Consider the following 24,157-nt stretch of genomic DNA (forward strand, 5'->3'; position numbering starts at 1 on the left):
TATGAGACAAAGAAAACTAATTTTAAAAACAATACCAAAGTAGACAATGGAAACTGAACTTATGAATTTTAGCCATGATTTACATTTTTAACTTCTTTATCATTCCTTACTAATATTTCCACAAATGCCATAGAAGAAAGAACAGAAAATAAAATAAAAATAACAACATGGATCACCTTTAGGTTGATACTTTTTGTGAAAAACGGATGAAAGCAAAGTTCATGTATTAAGTTTTAAATCAGAATTCTTGGAAGTGACTAAGTTCAACAAACATGCAAAGTTTTACATATTCTGTGAACTGAATGAAAAATGATTAAACTAATTTTGGCATAATGTTTTCTTTCCATCAGCCCAAAAATATTAATTACAGAACTGCTATAGGGAATACAACTCTTACATCAAGCACAACTGATTCTTTAGATCATTTCAGCATCTCTATTGAGTGGGATTTTTTCAAGTACCTAGATAATGCTAGTTAGTAAGAGTGAAACACTGATGTATAAGTAATTTATGTCGAAAACCCCGATGTGAATTCTTTACCATAGCAGCAGTCAATCTACATGCAAAGATCCACATGAACTGGTACTGCTCTCCACATAGATTGACTGCTGCTGTAGTAAAGAATTCACATCGGGGTTTTTGACATAACTTATACATCAGTGTTTCACTCTTACTAACTAGCATTATCTAGGCACTTGAAAAAATCCTGATCAATAGAGATACTGAGATGATCTAAAGAATCAGTTGTGCTTGATGTAAGAGTTGTATTCCCTATAGGAGTTCTGTAATTAATATTTTGGGGCTGATGAAAGTGTTCCCATGCTCAATAACAGTAATTGAGTTAAGATGCAATGCTAGTAAATGAATTTAATGGCATTTTGTATCTCATGACTTTAAAGACGTTAAGAAATCTTCAGCAAACAATGCACAATTTTTTGCATGGAAATTTCTATGCAGAAAACTGCGCAACTTTGTGCAACTGCAAAGTAAAGTTGTTCCCAGTGCTTTGAAATACAGGCAATTCTCACTATACTGCTCTTTCTGGTTGGCTTAAATTTCATTAAATGCATAGACGTGCATTTGATGAATTTAATTTATGTCATTTAAGAATTTATGTCATTTAATTTCCCTAATTTAAGATCCTACAAATATCCCTTCTTTGATTTTGCCCAAAAAATGCCAAAGTATTAACTATTTGAATAATGACTTTCCTATTCTCAGACAGCTCATTCACAGAGAAGACAAGGAAAGTTTGTGTAACCAATTTGCAAAGAAAAGGAGAAGTGTGATTACTTTCAAGTATGCCAAGAATATTTATTGTATTAGATTGTTTCATAAAAGAGGTACATACTCTGTCATATGATCTTTCATATGAACAGAATGATATTAGAACTGAATGGTGTTTGCTGCCATTATGGAGCAAGCTTTCCAACTGCTTCAAGGAATCAATAAATATACATTAAATATCTGAATCAAATTGTGGATCGAGGGATTCTTTGAGAAAGACTACAATTATTACAGTAAACTTAGTTGTATTGTTGAGGGATGAAAAAAAAAAAAAAAAAAACAGCACCTTTGACACTTGCAGAACAAAAGTATCTTAATGCTTCTTACCCAGAAAATTCCAAGTTTTCAATCTAACAACAAATTCCAAAATATTAAATGGGCTCATTTAATATCTCCAGTAAAAGGAGTATCAAATCAGTTTTGAAGTATGCAGTTCAAGCATGAATCAGCACCATAATTTTTCAGTCAGTAAACCATGCCAAATCAGATATACATCACTTTCTTTATCTAAGCTTCACATTTCTAGTTAATAGAAGTGCAATAAATAAAACGGTTTGGATACTGTGCTATATGTTTATAGTGAAAATCCATTAGTAGGTCTTTCAACACTCAGTATCACTGGAAATATGCAAACTCATAGAAGGTGTGTGTTTCTATGTGCACTGTGAATGGATGTTGAGGTCTATGTATGTGTGTGCGTGTGTGTGTGTTTATGTTGAACCCATACACAAGTTGGTTGATAAATCTACAGTATATTAGTACTGCGTATAGGTAGTGGGTTGGGAAAGGAGAAACTTGTTTACATTTGATTTAAATGACTGTAAATTGCATTCCTTGGGAAATACAACGGGGGGGAGACTGTTTTCCACAATACAGCAGTTGCAAGGATGAAGGAGGAGGAGAAAAAGAAACTTGTTCCGTTTGTTTCTAGGTGCACTGTGAATGGATATTGAGCAGCAGATGCCCGTGCTCCAACGAGCTTAGTACTGAGTGGAGGAATTATTGATGTTATTTCAGATGAGCATTTCCCATGGAAATATTTGCAGAAACCAAACGTCTGTGTAAAAGTGGGGGAAGTGATTTGGTAAGAGATGGGTCATTAATAAGTCTAATTGCTCTCCTCTGTATTGAGTCAAGATTTTGAGGGAGCTTTTAGGGGCCCCCACCCCCATATGTGGGAGCAGTATTCGATAGTTGGGCAGATTTGTGATTTGTATAATGTTAACAATTGTTCTGGGGTGAAGTAATATCTTCAATGAAAGAGAAATCCTAGTTTTTTTGAAACTGAGGATGCAATGGTTGCGATGTGTTTATGCCAGGAGAGGTTTGATGTCAGGGTAATTCCAAGAAGAGAAATCTCAAACTGTCTGGAAATTTGGGTATCATCAAAAAGAATACTGGGAAAAAATGTTTTTTTTTTTTTTTTTTTTTTTATTTTTTTTAATGGGAAATAGGACAGAACTGGTTTTATTAGCATTGAAATTGATGAGGTTATCCGAACCCCATTGGAGGAAGGCTTGGAGATCGGAATTGAGGGCAGTGGTGGTTGATGTTCTGTAGGTTGAGGTGAGTTGCGTAGGGCAAGGTTTATCAAATGAAAGTGAAGAGTGTAACGTGCTGTCATCTGCAAAACTGTGTGTTGGGTTGGAGGTCAACTGAAGTAAGTCATTGATATATAACAGGAAGAGGGTTTGTGAGAGGTGGATAAAGAACCATCCACCATCACACACAATGTGCTTCCAGACAGAAAGCTGGCAATCCAACTACAGAAGTCCTGTGACAGACGAAATGATGGTCACTTGCTTAGTAAGCCTTTGTGCCATTTCCATTCATGTGTCGTCTTCCTATCTAGAAGGTTGACTACCATGATATGACTCATGGTTAATTACAGGCGTAACAACATGTGGTGAGGACCCCATCTCTTCCACATATTGTCGTAAGTATTCATGATTGTAATCCGTGTGTGTTCCCGGGACTGGTTTGCCAGTTCTGAGGGACGAAAAACCCGAGTTTCCAGGTGAAAAAAACCCTCTACCTCTATATGAGACTGGCTAACTCACCTTTAGTCAAAAGAGACTAGATAAAGGTTTTGTGCCAGACCCAGTCAAAAGCTTTGGAGATATCAAGTGCAACCACTTGGGATTCGCCAAACTTCTCCATGGCATTTGTCCAGAGATGGGTGACACTTGAGCAGATCTCCTGTTGATTGGCAGCGAGAGAATCCATACTGGATGTCGTTTATTAGGTGGGTACCTTCAAGGTAGCGTAGGAGTTGGGAATTGATGATTTTTCCATTACCTCAGGACTGAGGTAAGAAAGATAGGGTGGTAGTTGGAATGCAGTGACTTGTCGTCTTCTTAGGAATGGGTTGAATATATGCCAATTTCCAAGTTGTGGGAAAGATTCCAGTGGAGTAATAGAGTATATATAGGTGACATAGGATAGGAGTCAGTTCTGGTGCACAAACTTTCAGGACGATTGGGGGAATGCCATCAGGGCCAGGAGACTTTTTTTGTGTCTAATTTGGACAGTATTTTTCTGATCTCATCCTGGCAAAAGGATATAGGGGCATTGTATGTTGGGTGTCTGAAATGGTTGGGGGCCTTTATCATTGTCAGTTATGCATGCATTGGAAGCAAAGTGTGAAGCCAGATGATTGGCTTTTTCTGTGGGTGATGATGCAATAGGTGTGGGAATAAGTGTGGGAATAGTGTTGGCAGAAGTTATGGCCAACTGCTTTGGTGAGAGATCAAAGGCTCGGCTGCCATTTGGACAGGCTGCTAGTTTCCTGCTTTTTGCTCTTTTAAACTCTGTTCTGGAGGCATTGATTGTTTTTTTGCATCTATTTCGGGCCTCGGCATAAGCCCTACAGGAGGATGGGATTCTTGATTTCAGCCAGTTACGGTATGTCTGGTTTTTCATCTGTACAGCCTTGGCACATCTTTTTGGAGAACCAGGGTTTAGTTAGGGAATGGCAGTTCAGAGTACTATGGAATGTATGTTTCCATGCCGGTGAGGATTACTTTGGTGATAAGTTTGGCACATATGTCTGAGTTGGAAGGCTGGAAGCAATCGTCCAACCATGGGAATGTGGCATAGAAGTTGTGGAGGCTGTCCCACTTGGCACTGTTATAGTGCCAAACTACTCTTGTATGGGAGTATCTGTGTAAGCATTCTTGCATGGGGGGAGGGGGAGATGAGCACTAGATTGTGGTCAGAATTACCTAGGGATCCACTACTTTCACTGTGTATTTGGAGGGGTCATTGGTGAGGAAGAGATCTAGGGTGTTTGGGTTATCTGGTTGGCATCTGAACAAATTGTGTGAGGTTGTTAGTGATGCCAAACGTTTCAGCATCTCTGCCTACAAGATCTGTACAACTGGAGGAGGAAAGCCAGGTGGTAGTGTGAACATTAAAATCTCCTAACAAGATAATTTCACTGTTGGGAAAGTGGGATTGGAGAAAATCAATTTTTAACGAGAGGAAATTAAAGAGCTCAGAGTGGTTGGTTGCATTGGGGTAGCGATAGAAACAGCAAATGAATTTGACTGAGTGGGGAAGGGATATTTTCAACAAAGAAGGCCAAAGCTGGGTGATTCTAGGATGGGTGCTCTCTGGCAAGGTATGTTGGAGCGGATGTATGCGCAGACACTACCCTTGGGATGAAAGGAGTTAAAGAGTGAGTAGTTTGAAAGGTCTAGATAAATAGTGCTTTGGAGTGGGGGGAGGAGAGATCTGAGTTTCTGCCAGAAAGAGCACGTAGGGTGTAGTAGACTGAAGGTGGTAGTGGACGCTGTTAAGGTTGGAGTTTAGGCCATGGATATTGGTGAAGTGGATATGCAAGGTTCTGTGAGGCATATATTTGACTGCAAAGGTCTTGCACATTTCCTATGCAGTGCCTGCATACTAATTTCCATAGTGGTGTCACTTGATTTCTGCACCAGTTTGACTTGCTTGTAGTCGATGATCCAACTGGTGTCTCCATTTTGATGTTTTACTTCACGTTCTCTTCAAAGCTGGTGTCCTTGTTCTCTCTGTGCAAACATTAGGTCTGATCGAGCACATATGAGCGATTGAGGGCAAGTGCCTTTGAACTTGTGGATCGCTGATATTAATTTAGCTGTGCTTATTGGAGCATCACAAATCACTTTACGAGGTATGGAAAGTTCGTTCCATCCTTGCTTTTATTTGTGCCAATGCCACCTGATGATATTTTTAGAATTGATGTTGCATTCTTCAGGTAATTTGTTGATGTCCTCTTTTAATGATTTTCCATCGGAAAGTTCAAAATAATGGAGTTGAAATTTTTGTTTTTGGCCTCCATTGAGTTGTATACCATTGACGCAATTAGGTCATGAAGTTCATTCACGGGCAACGGTGAGCTTGCATTGTATTGGTCATCAATTTGTTCAAGCTTAGCTTCCACTGCATGTATTTTGGATGAAAAAGTTTCATTCATAGCAATGATGTACTGTTCGAGGTTTTCAAGACGTTTACCTATGTTCAGGAGTTGTTTTGCTGAAGGGAGGCACAGTGAACAGAAAAACGGTTGGTCGAGTTCGATAATTAGCTTCTGCACTGATTCGTCCAAATCAGCGCCGGAAGCGTGCAGCCAGTGGCAACAGAACTTGCAGAATATACCCCTTTTCCTATCTGTGACACCAGTTTTACAGCTGCAGCATGTAGTGTGTTTGTCGGCAGCGATCGACAGCACTGTGCTGGCAAGACACAGGTGACTGTTGCTTGTATATATGTTTTTAATCCACTTTGCTTTTTCTAGATTCATTTATAAGCCTATCTCACTGCTGCTTGTGTATATTTTTTCACCCAGCTATTGGGTTTTGAGATACTAGATCATCGGCAAACATAAGGATAGTTTTTCACCATCTATGCTTATTCCTCTTTAGAATGTACTCTGAAAAAAAAATAGGCCTAAAGTGCTGGTAAATAAATTTGGAGAGTTCACATCGCCTTGGCAGACCCCTCTCTTTATATGTATATTTATACATTGATCAAATAGGGTAATTGGTGTGGTCTGATTTGTGTTAATTTATTTTATTGTGTGGATATAGGGTCCACATTTATTCCAAGTAAGGCACTGATGACTGCATTGTGTTCTATGGTATCAAATGCTTTTTTAAAATCAATAAAGAGGAAACATAGAGGGATTAAGTATTCTCTGCATTTTTCTGCTAATTGTGAAATGACCTGGATATGATCTATTGTGGAGAAGCCTCTTCCGAATTCTGCTTGCTCTCTACTGGAGTTGTCTTCAAGAGTATTTTGGAATCTGTTCAGTATTACTCTGATCATGATTTTATATATGTAAGAGAAAGTAGACATACTGGATAATAATTTCTTGGGTCTTGTTCCCTTTTTTGAATAGAAGAATGGTTTTCGAGGTCTTCCATTCTTCTGGAATCTTTTCCTCTTTGAAGTACCACGTGAATCTGGTAGCAAAGGCTTTGAATATAGTTGGTCAACTTTGTTGGATTTCTTCAGCCTTAGAATAAAAGGTAAAGCCTCAAGATGTGATCATGAGGTAAAGCCTCATGATTACGTCCTAAGGCTTTACCTTTATTCTTCTTAAGGACATGTTCTATTTCTTCTGGAAGTAGATCTGGTATATTGCTTGGCTTTGGAATGATATGTTCTGAGACTTGGCATTTAGTTGCATATAGGTCATTATAGAAATTCTGCACCATTTCTTCTATCTTTTTTCTAGCACCATATTTACTCGAATATAACTTGCACTTTTTTCCCCAAAATTAAAGTTAAAAAATTGTGGTGCGAGATATATGTGGGGATTTTTGGAAACTAAAGTTTTTCAGGAAAGAACTAAACTGATGTTTAGAATTAAATCCTCAGTTTGTTATAATTTATAATTGCTCACATTATTTATAAAATGAATGCATTTAAATTTTAATTATCAATGTTTTTACACAATCGGCTGCCCACCTCCATCATGCAGTATATTTGAATCCTTTAACGATACTGCTTCTGTAATTAAATTATTTCTGGCGAAATTATGTCCCAAGCTCTCACAAATTCCAGTTACACAACAGTTCTAACGATAGCCTCTTAATCATAATCCATCCCAGTGTAAACCAAGATCGAGTAGAAGTCAATGCTCTCACTCCCACATTTCCTCTACTGGTTGTTTCCATTTCTATGCATGTGATTGGTGTAGTATAAACAAAAGATTGCGTGACTCAAGGACAAAGACAAGCTGAAGATTGTTGAGCTGAAATGCTGATTCTTTTCAACCAAATTCCAAAACATCTGAAACTGCCATAACAACATCCATTATCTATTTCTTAAAGTTTTAAGTTTTAAACTTTTTTTCGTGTGCCAACTATATGAGAAACTTTTTAATTTCTTATTTTATAAAGTAAAATCAGGGGTGCGAGATATATGCGAGGGAGAGTTATATTCGAGTAAATACAGTATGTTCTTCTCCATTTTGATCCTGGAGCAGATGGAATTGACTGTTTAAAATTTAAGTCTTTCTCTCTCTTTTTTTTTTTTTTTTTTTCAGAATAGTTTTTTGCCTACTCTACTTTTCTTAGTTTTTGTATCCTGAAAGCTTTGCAGTCTTTTGAAATTCTTTCCTTTTACAGATAATTTTGTATTCTAGAAAATTTCCTTGCGATTTCTTTAGTTCTTTTCTCTTTTTTTCAGTAGTTCTATGGTTTGAGGCGAGAGTTGTTCTCTTTTCCTTTGTTTCACATGAATTTCTGATTTTTTTTTTTTTTTTTTCACTCTTTGAATTTATTAATAAATTAAGTATAGTCATCATTTATGTAGTTCTTAATAGTCCATTTAGTCTCTTCAATGTACTTCAATGTACCTGAATATGTGGGAGACTATTTGTTTGGGTTGTTTTTTGTGGTTTGATGTTTCCCTGATATGTTTTTTTTTTTTTTGTGTCCTATTTTTATGCTCTGAGGAGTCTGTGGTCAGAGTTTATGTTGAAATATGTTTCGCCTATTGTACCAAAATTTGTACCAGTCTTTAACAGCCTCTTAAAATGTAATCAATTTCATTTTTTATGTCTCCATTCAGTGATTGCAAAGTCCATCTTCTTCCTGAGCATTTGTTGAAAAAAGTGTTCATGATATAAAGCTGTTCAAGCTGCGGCAAATTCAGCTAATCTCTCTCTCTCTCTCTCCTCTTCTATTTCTCTCTCCCAGGCCATTTGGACCTATAAACTTTTCATTTTGTTTTTGGCATCCTATTTTGGCATTAAAGTCTCTACCAATGAATGTGTATGTTGACTTTTTAATTTAATGCCTATTCAAGATTCATGTAAAAATATTTTATTTCTTGATTATCAGCTCCAGATGTTGGAGCATAGCAGGATATCATTTTTATTGTTATATTTATATTGTTCTGTATTCCAATTAGGAGCACACTTATTCTTTCAGATATGATATTACAAGAAAGGATCGACTTGGTGAGTTTAGATTTAACAATAAAGCCCATTCCACCTTATTTGCCATTGTTTGAGGATGCTCCCAGGAGCATCTGAGAGCGATCGTACTATCAGTTCTTTTAACCATTTTGTTTCATTCACTGGAGAATATCTAAGTTGATATTAGTTAGTTAGTTCTTTGATTATTTCTATTATTTCTATTGATTGATCTATTCTGTAGTCTCTTGCCAAATTTCGAGTACTGTGACAAATGCTATTTTTAAAGATGTAATAGGTGGCCTGCCTTCATCTGTGAGATTCTTAGCACCCTTGGCCTTACCACTGCCATAGAAAGGTGAGTGTGGACTGCACAGGACCTGGAGACCATTTCTGTTGTTGTGACATCTTCGCTGTAGCCGGATATACACTTCTCCTGACTAGGGTTCTGAAATGTTCATCAGAGTTCTATTAGTGGTATTGGGTCCAGGTCCAATAATGGCTAGGATTCCCAATACCCCAGGGTGCATCCCCTTTGCACATATTATATATGGTTAAGGTAATTAAAATCATTGGCATTCTGCAAATAAATAATGTAATGTAATTTTGGTTCAAGAATCAGGATGATAAAGAAATGAACTTGGGTATTAGAAAAGAACTGGTAAGGTTCAGGAATGAATTGAGTCATGTGCAAATTGAGATAAGACATTTAAAAAAAGATTGGTGGCTGGAGGTGTAAAAAGAAAGGTGCTAGTGGCAGATGAGAAAGATGAATGATTGTAGTGGGATGGTGGAAAGTAGTGTAGTGATATATGGTGTCTCAATAGTGAAAGATGTGAAAATGGAGGTGTCTACTGTATGACTGAGAAGAGAAACAACAATAGAAAAAGTGATAAACTATCGAGAAAGAGGAAGTGCAGAAGAGTTCACTGTACTGATGGGAACAAATGATTTGTGAGAAACTGTAACTGAGATAAAGGATTTGCAAGTGTTGCTAAAGACTGAAGTGGGAGTGAAAGAGATGGGACCACCAGCAGAGATATGATAGTAGGGAGCTGAGAAAGAACAACGATCAGGAATGGCCTGATAACTAGAATATGCAGGAAGAGAGAACTTAAGTTTGTAATTGTATGGGATATTATATATTTACTTGAATATAACTCACTCTCATGTATATCTCGCACTCCTGATTTCTTTACAAAAAAAGAAATTAAAAAGTTTCGCATATACCTTGCACAGGAAAAAAGTTTAAAACTTTAAAAAATAGATAGTGAATGTTATTACAGAAGTTTTAATGTTATGGAATTCGGTTGAAGAGAATCAGCATTTCAACTCAACAATTGTCAGCTTGCCTTTGTTGAGTAACATGATATTTTGTTAATACCACACCAATCACATGCAAGACCGGTAGCAGTGATAGTGAATAGTAGATTCTTGGTAAGTCATACCCATTTTCAGTTTTTTTTTTTAAATCATGGTGATCTTATGATTCCTAAATGATAAAAGGACAAGCAATAATGAAATTGTTTGTTTTAATTTAATTAAAGAAAAATTGTCGCTAAAGGTTCAAATATGTCGCATGATGAAGGTGAGAGGCTGATCGTATAAATAATGTTGATAATTAAAATTCTAATGCATTCATAAATAATGTGAGCAATTATAAATTACAATGAATACTGAGAATTTAATTATGAAGGCCAATTTAATTTTTTTCCTGAAAAACTTTAGTTTCTGAAAATCCCCGCATGTATCTGACACCACGATCTTTTTAACTTTAATTTTTGGGGAAAAAATTCGAGTTATATTCGAGTAAATATTGTAAATTTGAAGGTAGGAGAAAGTGTCTGCCAGATGGGCTACATTTGAGTTTTCAAAAGATGCAGTGTAAAGCTGGGTACATTGTTGATGACAAGAGAAGTGTGTAGCCAGACAAGGAAATGAAAACTAGATTGCGGGACTGAGTGCAAGTTACTAGGATCATCATGAGATAAATGAAGGAAGCCAAAGAGGAATTGTGGGAAGTAAAGATGGACAGGGGGGACTAAAAATAGAGGTCATTTAACAATAATTGCTTTATATGCTCCAGAAGAAGGAAGAGAAGATGATAATATTGAATTTTATAATCAGTTACAAAATATAGAAAGTATTTTACCTTGGGTATAATAAATGTTAAAGATACCAAGCTATTTTAAACCTGGTTTTACTCCATTTCCCAAGTAAGCAAACAGACAAACAAGTCAATTTTGTGCCTGCAAGTCTAGCTGACTCCCACACATAGTCCAAGACCAAGGCAATTCATGGTAAAAGTAGAATAAGCTCTGATCACTAATCTTAATATTTACCCTTAATGCAAAGCCCATCTCCTGGAGGAGATGTACGATGCTTTGTATTAAAGGAAAGGGGCCACTACCCAGACCAGTTTTGACCTTTATTGAGGTCTCATCAGTGGGAGCCAGGCAAGAAATACCAAGATTTTAGTAATACACAGCTTATAAGTATTTTACCAGAACAAGTTACCATAAGGTGTTTTTACCTTATTAAATAAAAATCTCAGGAGGAGATATAAATGTAGCAAGTATTTTACCTTGGGTATAATAAATGTTAAAGATACCAAGCTATTTTAAACCTGGTTTTACTCCATTTCCCAAGTAAGCAAACAGAAAAACAAGTCAAGTTTGCATCCTTATAAGCTCTGTATTACTAAAATCTTGGTATTTCTAGCCTGGCTCCCACTGATGAGACCTCAATAAAGGTCAAAACCGGTCTGGGTAGTGGCCCCTTGCCTTTAATACAAAGCATCATACATCTCCTCCGGGAGATGGGCTTTGCATTAAGGGTAAATATTAAGATTAGTGATCAGAGCTTATTCTACTTTTACCATGAGTTGCCTTGGTCTTGCACTACGTGTGGGGTCAGCTAGACTTGCAACACTTGCAGGCACAAACTTGACTTGTTTGTCTGTTTGCTTACTTGGGAAATGGAGTAAAACCAAGTTTAAAATAGCTTGGTATCTTTAACATTTATTATACCCAAGGTAAAATACTTTCTACATTTATATCTCCTCCTGAGATTTTTATTTAATAAGGTAAAAACACCTTATGGTAACTTGTTCTGGTAAAATACTTATAAGCTCTGTATTACTAAAATCTTGGTATTTCTAGCCTGGCTCCTACTGACGAGACCTCAATAAAGGTCGAAACCAGTCTGGGTAGTGGCCCCTTGCCTTTAATACAAAGCATCATACATCTTCTCCAGGAGATGGGCTTTGCATTAAGGGTAAATATTAAGATTAGTGATCAGAGCTTATTCTACTTTTGCCATGAATTGCCTTGGTCTTGCACTATGTCAGGGTCAGCTTGGGAAATGGAGTAAAACCAGGTTTAAAATAGCTTGGTATCTTTAACATCAGTTACAAAATATATATAATAAAATAAATAAAAATAATTATGTAATATTAGCAGGAGACAAATGCAAGAATTGGAAACACAAAAATTAATAGTAACATAGGAACATACTCTAAACAGGAATGGTAAAAAATTGATCGACTTTGTAGCTTATAATAAACTTAAAATAATGAATTCTTTCTATAAACATAAAGACATATAAATATACTTGAACAGCAAGCAGATGGAAATAAATATTAGATTACTTTATCTTAAATGAAAAGACATCAAAGTTCTCTTTAGATGTTAGAGTTCACAGAGGATATGAAAAAAGTAGTGACCACTTCCTCGTTAAAATAAAATTAAGATTACCACCTAAATGGCTACAAATAACAAGAACAGAAAGAAAATTAAAACATTTGTTTATAAAATTAGATTAAATGATACAAATATACAATGGCTATATGAACAAAGAGTTAACAAATATTTAGATAAAATAAAATGAAACGAAGAAACAGAAATAGAATGACTTAATATAAAGTTTCATTGTCTTATTATTGCTGACCTTCATACATATCTATTACAACAGTTATTCAATTTAGTCAGGGAATCTTGCAGACCTGTCGCGGATTTATTTAGAAGTATAACATCATCCGCATAAAGCAAAGAGCTGACATTAACATCTCCAATTTGGATATCAGGTTTAATACCACTTTCCTTCATAATGCGATCCATATAGATAATGAATAACCGAGGGGATAATGTACATCCTTATCTGACACCAGATTTAACATTAAACCATCTTTTTGTACTTCCTTCAATTCTAACTGCTGACTTACAACTCAAATAAAGACTAAGTATTGCTTGATATAATGCCCACTGACACCATACAACTGCAGCATTTTGAATAGCTTCTCTCTTGGCACCCTGTCATATGCTTTTTCCAGAACTACAAAACTTAAATACAGATCTTTGTTATATTCCCATGACTTCTTAACTATTTGTTGTAAAGTGAAAATCTGATCCTGACAGCCTTTATGTGGCCTGAATTCAGCTTGTTCTTCACCCAGCTTCTCTTCTTTCTTTAACCAGGCTATATAATTTGAGTCTCAGAACAGGGAAGAATCTGCAGGAATGGAAAGAATGTATGATAATCCTATTGCAAAAGGGTGGTGCACAGACCTAATATGTCTAACTATCGGCCTGTCAGTATCTCTGGAGTGGCCGAAAGATTTTGGAAAGGTAGGTTAGGGCTCCCATTCAGAAATGGGCTGACAGAGAACCTACTTTGCAACGAATAGTATGGGTTTGCTAAGGGAAGGTCATATTTTAATAACCTGCTCACATTCTACAATAATGTGACCATTGAGCAATACAAAGGAAATTGATACACCATGATACTTTTGAATTTTACTAAGGCTTTTGACAGAATACAACATAGAAGACTGTTGCATAAATTGGACAATATGGGTTTGGATTATAAAATATTGACATGGATAAGAGAATGGCTGATTGATATATCAAAAAGTAGTGTGTGGGGGGGGGGGAGTCTATAGAATTTAAGGTAATCAATAGTGTACCATAAAGATCAGTCCTTGGTTCACTGTTATTCAATCAGTACATTAATGACATTAGGAAGGATTTGACAGGCAACAAACAGCTATTTGCTGATGATGCAAAGTTGGTAGGGTAATCAGGAATGCAGCTGATATGCAGTACTTGCAGTAAATGTCAAGTCATGACTTTGCTGTGATTATGCTAGAAAAACTGATCAGGCTAGGGATATTCACAGGCAACGTAGCAACGATTTGCAAATACAACTCAAAAGATAATTGCAATAATTGCAACTAACTTTGACATGTAAAGATAAGGATGTCATTTTGCCTCTTTACAATTCCTTGATAAGACCTCACTTGAACTATAGTGAGCGGGTCTGGTCTCTGTTGTGATTCTGATACAATGGAGAGAGTGTAAAGTAGAATGATAAAAATGATATCAGGATTGTGGAATATTGATTATGAGGATAGATTGAGAATGTGTAGACTGCAGACACTAGGCAAACATGAGAAAGAGGGATGATATGATTGCGACTTACAAACTTCTGAAAGGGTCACACAGGATTTCAGCTGATTGTGATTTCAGTATTTTTTTATTTTATGGAGGGCAGGAAAGGACAAGAGGGCATCCTTGGAAGCTGAGAATGAACGCTGCTAAGAAGGGAATGAGATCTAGATTTCTCTCTCATTGAGTGGTGCGTGATTGGAATGGACTGTCATTGGATGCTCTGCGTGCAAGCAGAGCAAATAAATTCAAGAACAAATATGATAGTTGATGCATGTAGTATGTGGTCTCCATCAATGATTCCTTCCTTGACTTCCTGCAGGTCTCCTTAATAGTAATAATAATAAATATTATTATTATCTCGAATTACTTAACTAATGTATGCCAGTTAAATATAGTTTAAAATGTCCACATTACACCAGTGGAGAACATGTTTATTGCAGATGCAGTTTATCCATGATGAATGAAAGAGTCACAGAATAAATATTTCTATATTAAGATTCCAGTGCCAAACAAAACTTAAGATCACTTATTTAATAAGCACTATGCTCTTTATGAACACAAAGCAAATGTCAAAACTCATGGTCGACTGCTTTCAAAGGGGTTTCCAATCCCACTGTGGGGTTTGATATCTTTAAGTGACAGATAAATTTTATAATCCAGTGCAAGACTACCACACTACTTATTCACATACTAAAATTGTTTATGAGACATTAAAAGATCATTGCAAAGTTTTAGCAGTCATTTAGTCATTCAAGTATGCTGAACAACAAAACTATTTTTTTCTGTGAGATTGAATTCTTCACAAAATATCATGCACTCATATATAACATTAAAGAACATTACAAAAAGGAAGAAGTAGAGCAATTTTATTGAGTCACTAGAGAAGGCAGCTGACAAAAATTGGTCCTTGTTAGATAAATGAATAGCAAAATAGGAAATGAACATGGAAATTTTTCCATATTTCCATGTTCACCATATGGAAATATTTGGGGAAAATTTGGAGAAAAGAGCAAAATTAATAATGATGGTAAGTACCTGCTGGATTTTTGTTCAGTACATGTACACTGACTAATAGTCATTACTAAACACAAAATTCCAACATAAAGGTGAGCACAAAGCACAAATTCATGTGGCGAAGATGTCTGCAAAGAGATCGGGGGGGGGGGGGACTCAATGGTGGACTAAGGATTTTAAAGAAGCAGTTTCAGCATGTTTTCTTCTTTTCCATGACTACCGCTTTAAATTCTTGAGTCCACAATTGAATTTTAATTTGATTTTCAGTTTTCCACTAAGAATGAAGTTTCTCTTATAAGTCAGTCACAGCATATGTTCAGTTAATACCGAGAAAAATACACGCAAGTGAAACAATGTATTTTATATAATATGATGGGAATAGAAGACATATCAGGAAGGTGACAAATTGTTTTCTGCAGGCTATCAAAAAAGCTTAGAAGCGGAGGAAGGAGTACAGTAAAAGAAATCAGAGATGATAAAGCTAATATGAAAACCAAAGATAACATGGATGTTTTGAGTGCTTATAAGATAATCTTCAGAAGACTAATGAAACAAGAAGTGACAGAACAGTAACAAATAATCAAGAGAAATGGTGAGTAGTGCAAAAATATCTCAAACTTGAAGAAAAAGCTATCAAAAACCAGAAATGTGCAAAAGGTAACTGAAGCAATAATATTTGACCAGAAATGTTCAAATATGGGAGGTATAAAATTTCAACAGTGGGCCACACAGCAAACACAATTTAGAAGGGTGGTTAGCAAGTAATTCCAGATGACTGGAGAAGAACTCTCATAATACCAATCCATGAAAAGGGAAATAAAACTGATGAGAATAATACAGGAATTTCCTTACTGAATGTTCCAGGAAGATTTACGCATTCATACTTCAGACCAAGAACAACTGAAGAGAAACTCAGAGAACATGCTGGTTCAGGGGCCAAATACAGATGGTCAGAACCAGATTTTCACTTTAAGAAAACTAGGTGATAAATCATGAGAGTATAAGATCTGTACATAGTTTTATGGATCTCAAAAAGTCATGTGAAAAGATACCAAGAGAAAAGTTGTTCAAAATGCTGCATTTATATGGTGTAAATGGAGCATACCAAGCAATACATGATCTGTTTCAGTTGTAAGTCAGTGGTTAAAATTGACAGAGATACAGAAAGATGGTTTAATGTAAAATCAAATGCAAAAGACAAGAGCATACATGTTATCACTGTTATTAATCATCTATATGTATCACATTATCAAGGAAAGTGACATTATACCTGATATCACAACTGGAGGTGATAATCTCAGGTCCTTACTTTATGCATATATATTCTTAAATCCAGTACAAGTTTACGGAATACCTTAACTAAACTGAATAACTGCTGTAACAAATTTTGCATGAAAATCAGCAAAAAAAAAAAAAAAGACAAAAAAAAATATGAAAACAGGCAGGAACATTAAAAACATCATTTGCATCCTCCTAAGTGAGAAAACCTACAGAATAGTAAAACTAACGTTTTTTTCAACTTCTCCCGAGTGAAGATGGCAATTATATATGGAAACAGAATAAGCAATGATGATATGGTGGGAAGTCAAATGAATAAATTTGGATGGAATAAAATAGAAATTAGCAAAAACACTAAACTGGCTACATATAAGGACAATGTTCATATTGACCTTAACTTATGGATATGAGAGCTAGGTTAGAAGTAAAACAGTTGATGAAATTTCAGAAACACAGATGCAAGTTCTGTGAAAAATTAAGAGTGAATGGAATCAATGGCAGAATCATCAACAATGAAGATATTATTATATGGTATTTCCATGGAGTCAAGAGACTCATCATGGGAGACCCAGATTACCCATTATTCACGCAATACTTATCATACCATTCCTTAAATTTATTCAGGGATGACCCCCTTGTTTTCCTGCCACTACTCATGTACTGAAAAATTTCTTTTGTGCATCCCTTTAGTAACATATAAGTTTTTATCATGTCCCCTATCCTCAGCCTGTTAACTAAACTGTGCAACGCACACACACCTTCAACCTATTTTCTCAGGGAGCATTCCACAAACCTACCATCTAAATTCAGTGACAAGTGACCAGCTTGGTCACTTGTCACTGAATTCTCTCTGAAATTCAGTTTCATCTTGACTACTCCAGCAGAGCCTTAAAACAGGGTTAATAACCTCCTTATTTTTACTTGTCAATATCAAGAGGAAACTTGATATTCTTAACATCCAGTAATGTGTGAGCAAAGCCAATTCTCATGTGGTATGGCCACTTAAATGGAACGGAAAAGGAAGGATTAGCAAAACAGGAGTCATAACGAAGATTCCAGGAAAATGACTCAGAGGAAGTCCAAGAAGAAATAGATTACTGTATATTATAACAACATAAGCTCATTATGTTTTACAATGATAGTATCCTGTACGTGTCTTTAATGTACATGTTGGGAATTTGATAATTTAAATGTGATTTAAAAAAAAAAAAAAAAACAGTGCATGTTTTCCTATAAAAACAAAGCAAGTTGGCTGTTCGTGATTACAGTAGTCCCGCTCCCCTTATCTGCAGGTTCGCTTTCTGCAGTTTCAGTTAACTGTGTCAACCTTGGTCAAAAAATATTAAATGGAAAATTCCAGAAATAAACAATTCATAAGTTTTAAATCGTGCACTGTTCTGAGTAGCATGATGAAATCTCACATCGTCCCACCCAGAATGTGAATCATCCATTTGTTCAACATATCCACACTGTACTGTATATGCTACCTGCCTGTTAGTCACTTAGGGTTAAAACTGGAAGGAATTGAATACATCTAAATTTTCAAAATTTGCATATCATGCAATTTCTTACTTTTAGTTATAACAGCACAACCAAAGAAAATTGGGGCTCATTAGTACAGTTTGAATTATTCCATTTCAAAAGTTGGACTCTTTCCCTCCCAACAGTCATTTCATTAACATGGAAGTTTACGGGAGACCACAGCGGATGCATCGCTGTTGGGCTTATTGTATAGCAATATACTGTAATAATTATTCTATTTTATTAGTAGTAATTGTTGCTAATCTCTTACTGTGCCAAATTTATAAATTAAACTTTATCATAAGTATGTATAGGAAAAAACATAGTACATGTGCTATCCTTAGTTTCAGGTATCTACTGTGGATCTTTGAATATATTCCCCTAGAGATAAGAAGGGATTACTGTATATCATAACTTGATTAAGTTTTCTTCTGTAAATACTGAAACAATATAGAGTGTGAGGTGAGGGTGACAAAACACTTCAGCTGAAAAAAAAAAAAAAAAAAACTAGAGCATACCATTCAGCTATGCATTACTAACAATTTTGCAAAATAAGTATCAAAGGACAAATTTATTGGCACTGAAAACCATCTAAAAATGCTGATTAAAGTACATACAGAATTAAAATGTTGAAAATTAGGTTCATCAGTAATTAAAAGGATACACTTCACATCCTTGTAAATGCAGTATTATTTTATTAAAAATAATTTTAATATATTTACAATTTTTTTAAATGGCATTTAGCACTTCACTTACTGGATCTATCTGAAGAATTTCGAAAGGATCCCAAGCAATATAATCATGCTGAAGATGAGCTACTTTGTATGCTGTTGCAAACAGAGATGCCCATCCTAAACAGAGAAGTAACTTTCTGGAAATAAAAAATATAAAATTTTATTTATTTATTATCATCATATTTTTTAATCAGGGCTAGGAATTGTACTATAAAATACAATCACAACTTACACTAGTCGTAATTTTGCTTTCCTCCAAGGCTCTTTTGCTCTAAGGCGACTATTTTTAAGGGAACAATTTTCACAATGGCATTGCTTCTTATCTCTTTTTTCATCTTCTGTTTTTTTTTTAAAAAAAAAAAACTTCAATAAGTAATATAAAAAACAAAGCCTTACTGTAGTACTTCACTACTTTTAACATTAATGAGCATTAAGCATTATTGTATGGCACCTCCAAGAACTTATTATGAGAGGATACTTCACTCCACATAACAGTGGATAACTTTTTTTTGTTAACAACAGACTGTGGGTTTAGTTCTATTATGGAAATGGGTGTTTCTTAAGTCTTTAGATGGTATATAAAATTTCACTGCATTATTGAAGGCCAGGGAAAAAAATGCCACAGTATAGCCTACCCCCCCCCAACAATTCTTTAAAATTTCTAATGTTTTAAAGGAGGAGTACTGCTACTGATGATAAATTCAGCCAAAAAAAAAAAAAAGTAGAAAACAGAAAAGTGGATGGCAGTTTTTTGAGGCAATCTGATATAAGATTTAAAGCCAATAGAATAAAATATACAGTTAGCTTGCTGCTATAGGCCAGGGGATTCTAAGGATGGTAAGGACATACATCAGCAAATTAGTGCAATGAGTGCAGGTAGAGTAATTATTATAGGGAATTTCAACTATGGAGATGGATTAGAAGGGGGAGGGAAAAAAGATCATGTGGCAGTAAGGAAATGGAATTTATACACCTACTGATAGATAAATTACTTGAAAAGTAATTATCTCTCAGTGTTGGATCTGGTTGTAGCATCAAAAGATACTGTCCATAACCAAGATGGCCCCACATTGCCTCCACTTCAGAAGAGCAATCATGTAACCATTAACTTAGGAGATTGTGGAACATGGAATTTTCATTGAAAAAGTATAGAACTACAATGCAAGTGATTATGACAAGCTTAGGAGGAAGCCTGATGCAGGCTTCCTCCTAAAGGATATCAGCAGTACATGGAATATAATGAAGGGTATCTTGAAAAAGCAACATCAGACTATATATCTAAGATCAGATGGATTAATAAGTAGGAATTAGATGAGTAGTATCATTAAGTAGGAGCTGCAAGAAAAAAAAAAGAATATGGAGAGTATATAAGGAGAAAGATGACCAGCAAGCTCACAAACAGTACAAAGGTCATGCAAGAAAGGTGACCAGTATGGCAAGGAAAGCAAAATCAAATTATGAGATGAAATTAGCTGAGTAGGCCAAAGGAAATCCCACAGAGTTCTTTCATTATGTGCAAAGCAAGGAAATGACTATGGAAGGATAACTAGAAAGTACTGATGGCAGTGAGGTGACAGAAGCAGACAAAATAGCTGCATTAATGAATGACCCCTTTGCAAGGATATATCATTCAAATGAAGATAGTGCTGTGACAGGGACTGATGTAGGAACAGGAGGTTGATGAATTGGAAGTAAGTACTTAGGATATAGCAGAATCTCAATGCAAACATGAAATGTTTGCATTGAGATTCTGCATTGAAATGTTTACATTGGGGGATTAGATGGGATATCAGCTTGGATTTTACAAGAACATACAAGGGAAATGCTAATGTCTCTGACCAGGCTATTTAAGTCTCAGCTCTGGTCGAGTCCAAAGGGAGTGGAAGTAGGGCAGAATAATTCCCTTGCAGAAAGAAGACTTTAGGACTGCAGTAGCAAATTATAGTCCAATCAGTATCTTGGCAATGATGGTAAAAGTTGGTCAAACAGAGAGAATTTAGGAACAGGTGGAAAGGAATATGACACACTATGAGAGACATGGATTTGTGAATGGTTAGTCATACTTGAGTAATTTACTAACTTTTTATAATAGAATGAAGTTAGATAAAGGAAATAGCACATGATGCTGCTGGATTTTGCAAAAAGCATTTCAAAGAACTGCATGGAACTCTTATGTAAATTAGAAGAAATGAGATTATGAAATTGGTCATATGTCAATACCCAATAAGTAATGTGCCACAAATCCCAACTTTTTTTGTTGATGAGATTATATAGTTTCCTCTTACATATAAAAGGCTTGAATGTCGGCAGATATCACGTGAAGCGAGCAAAATATTTTATTAATAAATAATTGTACACCAATTGATAATTTATATAGGAATGTGAATGAGTTTAAAGTTTAATACAAAAGGAAGTTACTTGCACAGTGATGAGACTTCTCCATGATGAGTCTGTTAACTCCATGGAGATCTCTTATGATAATCTCTAATGATATGCCAATGTAACTTATAATCCCAAAAGGTGCAATCTTGTTCACAGCATTAGTATGCATAGAAAAGACTATCAAAACAGTCTTAAATTAGATTTCTGCATCCAACATTACATTAATTTCTTAAAAAACTGCTTTGCTATCCAATGCATTTTTCAGGTACATATATTCTTGATGAGCAGAAAGTATTTTTCCAAATTCAAATTGCGATTTATTTAACTGCAATAAAGAAATTAGAAATTTATTAAGATTTAATTTTGAAACTCCTCCCCACAGGTATTAGCTTAATATGATGGTATGTAGTAAATTTCATTATTCAGTTACTCTTATAGCCACTGAATTTGATTCTTACCACAAATCAAATCATCCATTTTTGCAAATGATGCAAGCTACTGGCAGTCTAAGTGACAAGAGCAGAGTGACTAGTTTTTAGTAGAAAATACTGGACAGCTTAATGTCTGATCAATTAATGTACTGAGATTCTCAAACATAGGTCAAACTCCAGACTTCTCACTTATCTAATTCCTGTATGGTTGACCCTAGCAAATTCCCCCCCCCCAACCATTTCAAACACTGACCACACAATGTTCTCTTTGAACTTTTGCCAGAAAACGATCGAAAGAATCTTATCCAAATTAGAGTTAGATACCAAAGTCTTCTGGTTCTGACAGCATTTTTCCAATCATCCTAAAAGTGTGTGTGTTCTACAGTTGACTTCCACTCTGCCATCTATCTAACTAACAGCATAGACCTTATGTCTACATACAACTCATTCCCAAAATGGGTGAGAGAGATCCTTATCATCTAAGTGTGTGTTCTACAGTCGACTTCCACTCTGCCATCTAACTACATACAACCCATTCCCAAACAGGGTGAGAGATCCTTACCATCTAACTACTGCCCAATTTCTCTTGCTTCTATTCTCTTAAAAGTAATAGACAGAACTATCAACATTCAACTCCAAATATTACCTTGAAGGCACCCACTAATAAATGATTAGCAATATAGATTCTACCACTGTTAATAACAGAGAATCTGTTTACTTATGTTGCTCATCTCTGAACAAATACCATGGAAAAATTTGGCAAGCCTCAGGATCATGCTCTGATATCTCCAAGGGTTCAACAGGTCTGGCATGAGGATTTATTAAGAAAATCCCCCATCATTTGGTCTGTCCAGTGAATTCTGCAACTGGATTGTCGGCTTTCTTACTAGATGTGCATTAATGTAATAGCTGAGGGTTCCTTGTATTGAAACATAATGCAGGAGTTTCTCAGCTCAGTTCTCTCACCAATTCTCTTTCTTCTATATATCAATGACCTAATCCAATTGATGGCTAATCCAATACTCATTAGCTCTGAAAGTTTATTTTTCACTTGGTTAGACTATAATAAATTTAGTTTAATCCTTTATCCAAGTGTGAGCAAACAAAGTTTGCGCCTGAAAGTATCTTCAGGACTGGGGTAAGGCAGTAACCTGGCAACTCGTTGCAAAGGTGGACCAAGCTAACATCACTCCTATCTCAGTATTTCCCATAATGCAAAACATCTCCTTACAGATATGTATAATGTTATGCATTAAGGGAAGGGCAACTACCCAGACTAGTTTCGACCTTTATTGAGGTCTCTTCAGTGGGAGCAAGACTCAGATGTGGAGATACCAGGCATAAGCAATAGCAAGGTCATCTCTACTTATAGGAGTTGCCAAAGGTGCAAACTTTGTTTGCTCACACTTGGATAAAGGATTAAACTAAATTTAATATAGTCTAACCAAGTGAAAAATAAACTTTCAACATCTTTCTCTAAATCCAGAGTAATTTAATAAAAAGGTGGCACACCCTTTGGCAACTCCTATAGGTAGAGATGACCTTGCTATTGCTTCTGTCTGGTATCTCCACATCTGGGCCTGGCTCCCACTGAAGAGACCTCAATAACTCAATAAATGTCGAAACTAGTCTGGGTAGTGGCCCTCCCCTTAATGTGTAACATTATACATATCTGCAAGGAGATGTGTTTTGCATTATGGGAGATACTGAGATAGGAGTGATGTTAGTTTGGTCCACCTTTGCAACGAGTTACCCGGTGTTGTACTACCTTACCCCAGTCCTGAAGATACTTTCAGGCGCAAACTTTGTTTGCTTACACTTGGATAAAGGATTAAACTAAATTTATCATACCCATTAGCTTTATTGCTCCATGTGATATCTAGTCAAATGTCTTTGACAAGTCCAACAGCATTGTGATAGCCATTTCCTTTATCCACTTCAAATGTCACTTTAATAAGAAAGTAAGTGTAAATTACTCAAAACAAGACCTATTCTTCACAAAGCTGTGCTTCCTCCCATAGAGTATTATCATATTCCTATCCATCCATTCTTGAATTCTGTCCAACTTTTCTAATACCTTAACCACTACTCCTCAGATACTGATTGGTTCTATAATTCCCTACATCTGATGAAGACTTACGTAGGTGTACTATTTTATCCTCTTGCACTCTCTTGAAAACCCTGCTAGAGCCAAGACAAACATGGTCAGAGGCATTGCCAATTATCTTGCACATTATCATGGCACACAGGATGATATCTCAGCAGAATTTATACTGAGATTTTGTAATCTCCTAAACACCTTCAATTCATCTACTTCAATTCTCATATCAGTCTGTCATACATGCCACTTGATTCCTCTCTGCATGCAATGATGCATTCAATAATTCAACTATTCCTTCTTCTTTCACTTCCCTACTATCAGCATTGATTAAAATTATCCTGCCATAATTGGTCTATTAATTATAATGTAATGAAATAACTATTTGGTATTTCTTTTGGTCTAATTTCCTATCATAATCTGATTTTGCCTTCTTACCATGCTGATGCCAGCCTAGTTGTCCAAGATATTTAGAAGGTTAGATATTTAGCATATCTAACCTAGCTAGCCAATAAGCTAAGGGTTCAGGTCCCACCATGAACATGAATGTTTGC

General features: G+C 35.7%; 1 protein-coding gene across 1 annotated transcript in view; it reads right to left on the minus strand.

Annotated features, from left to right (window-relative positions):
• Positions 1 to 24,157, minus strand: part of Sec63 (translocation protein Sec63) — a 229,121-nt gene that overhangs the window by 182,832 nt on the left and 22,132 nt on the right. The window contains exons 2-3 of the mRNA XM_090408926.1: positions 18,925 to 19,030; positions 18,715 to 18,829 (exon numbers count right to left, since the gene is read on the minus strand). Coding sequence (XP_090265052.1) covers positions 18,715 to 18,829; positions 18,925 to 19,030 — 221 coding nt within the window. The remainder of the gene's footprint in view (positions 1 to 18,714; positions 18,830 to 18,924; positions 19,031 to 24,157) is intronic.

Source organism: Typopeltis vanoorti, chromosome 19 (genome assembly GCF_054136105.1).
Source record: "Typopeltis vanoorti isolate ZY-2024b chromosome 19, IOZ_Tvanoo_1.0, whole genome shotgun sequence".
Taxonomy (NCBI): domain Eukaryota; kingdom Metazoa; phylum Arthropoda; class Arachnida; order Uropygi; family Thelyphonidae; genus Typopeltis; species Typopeltis vanoorti.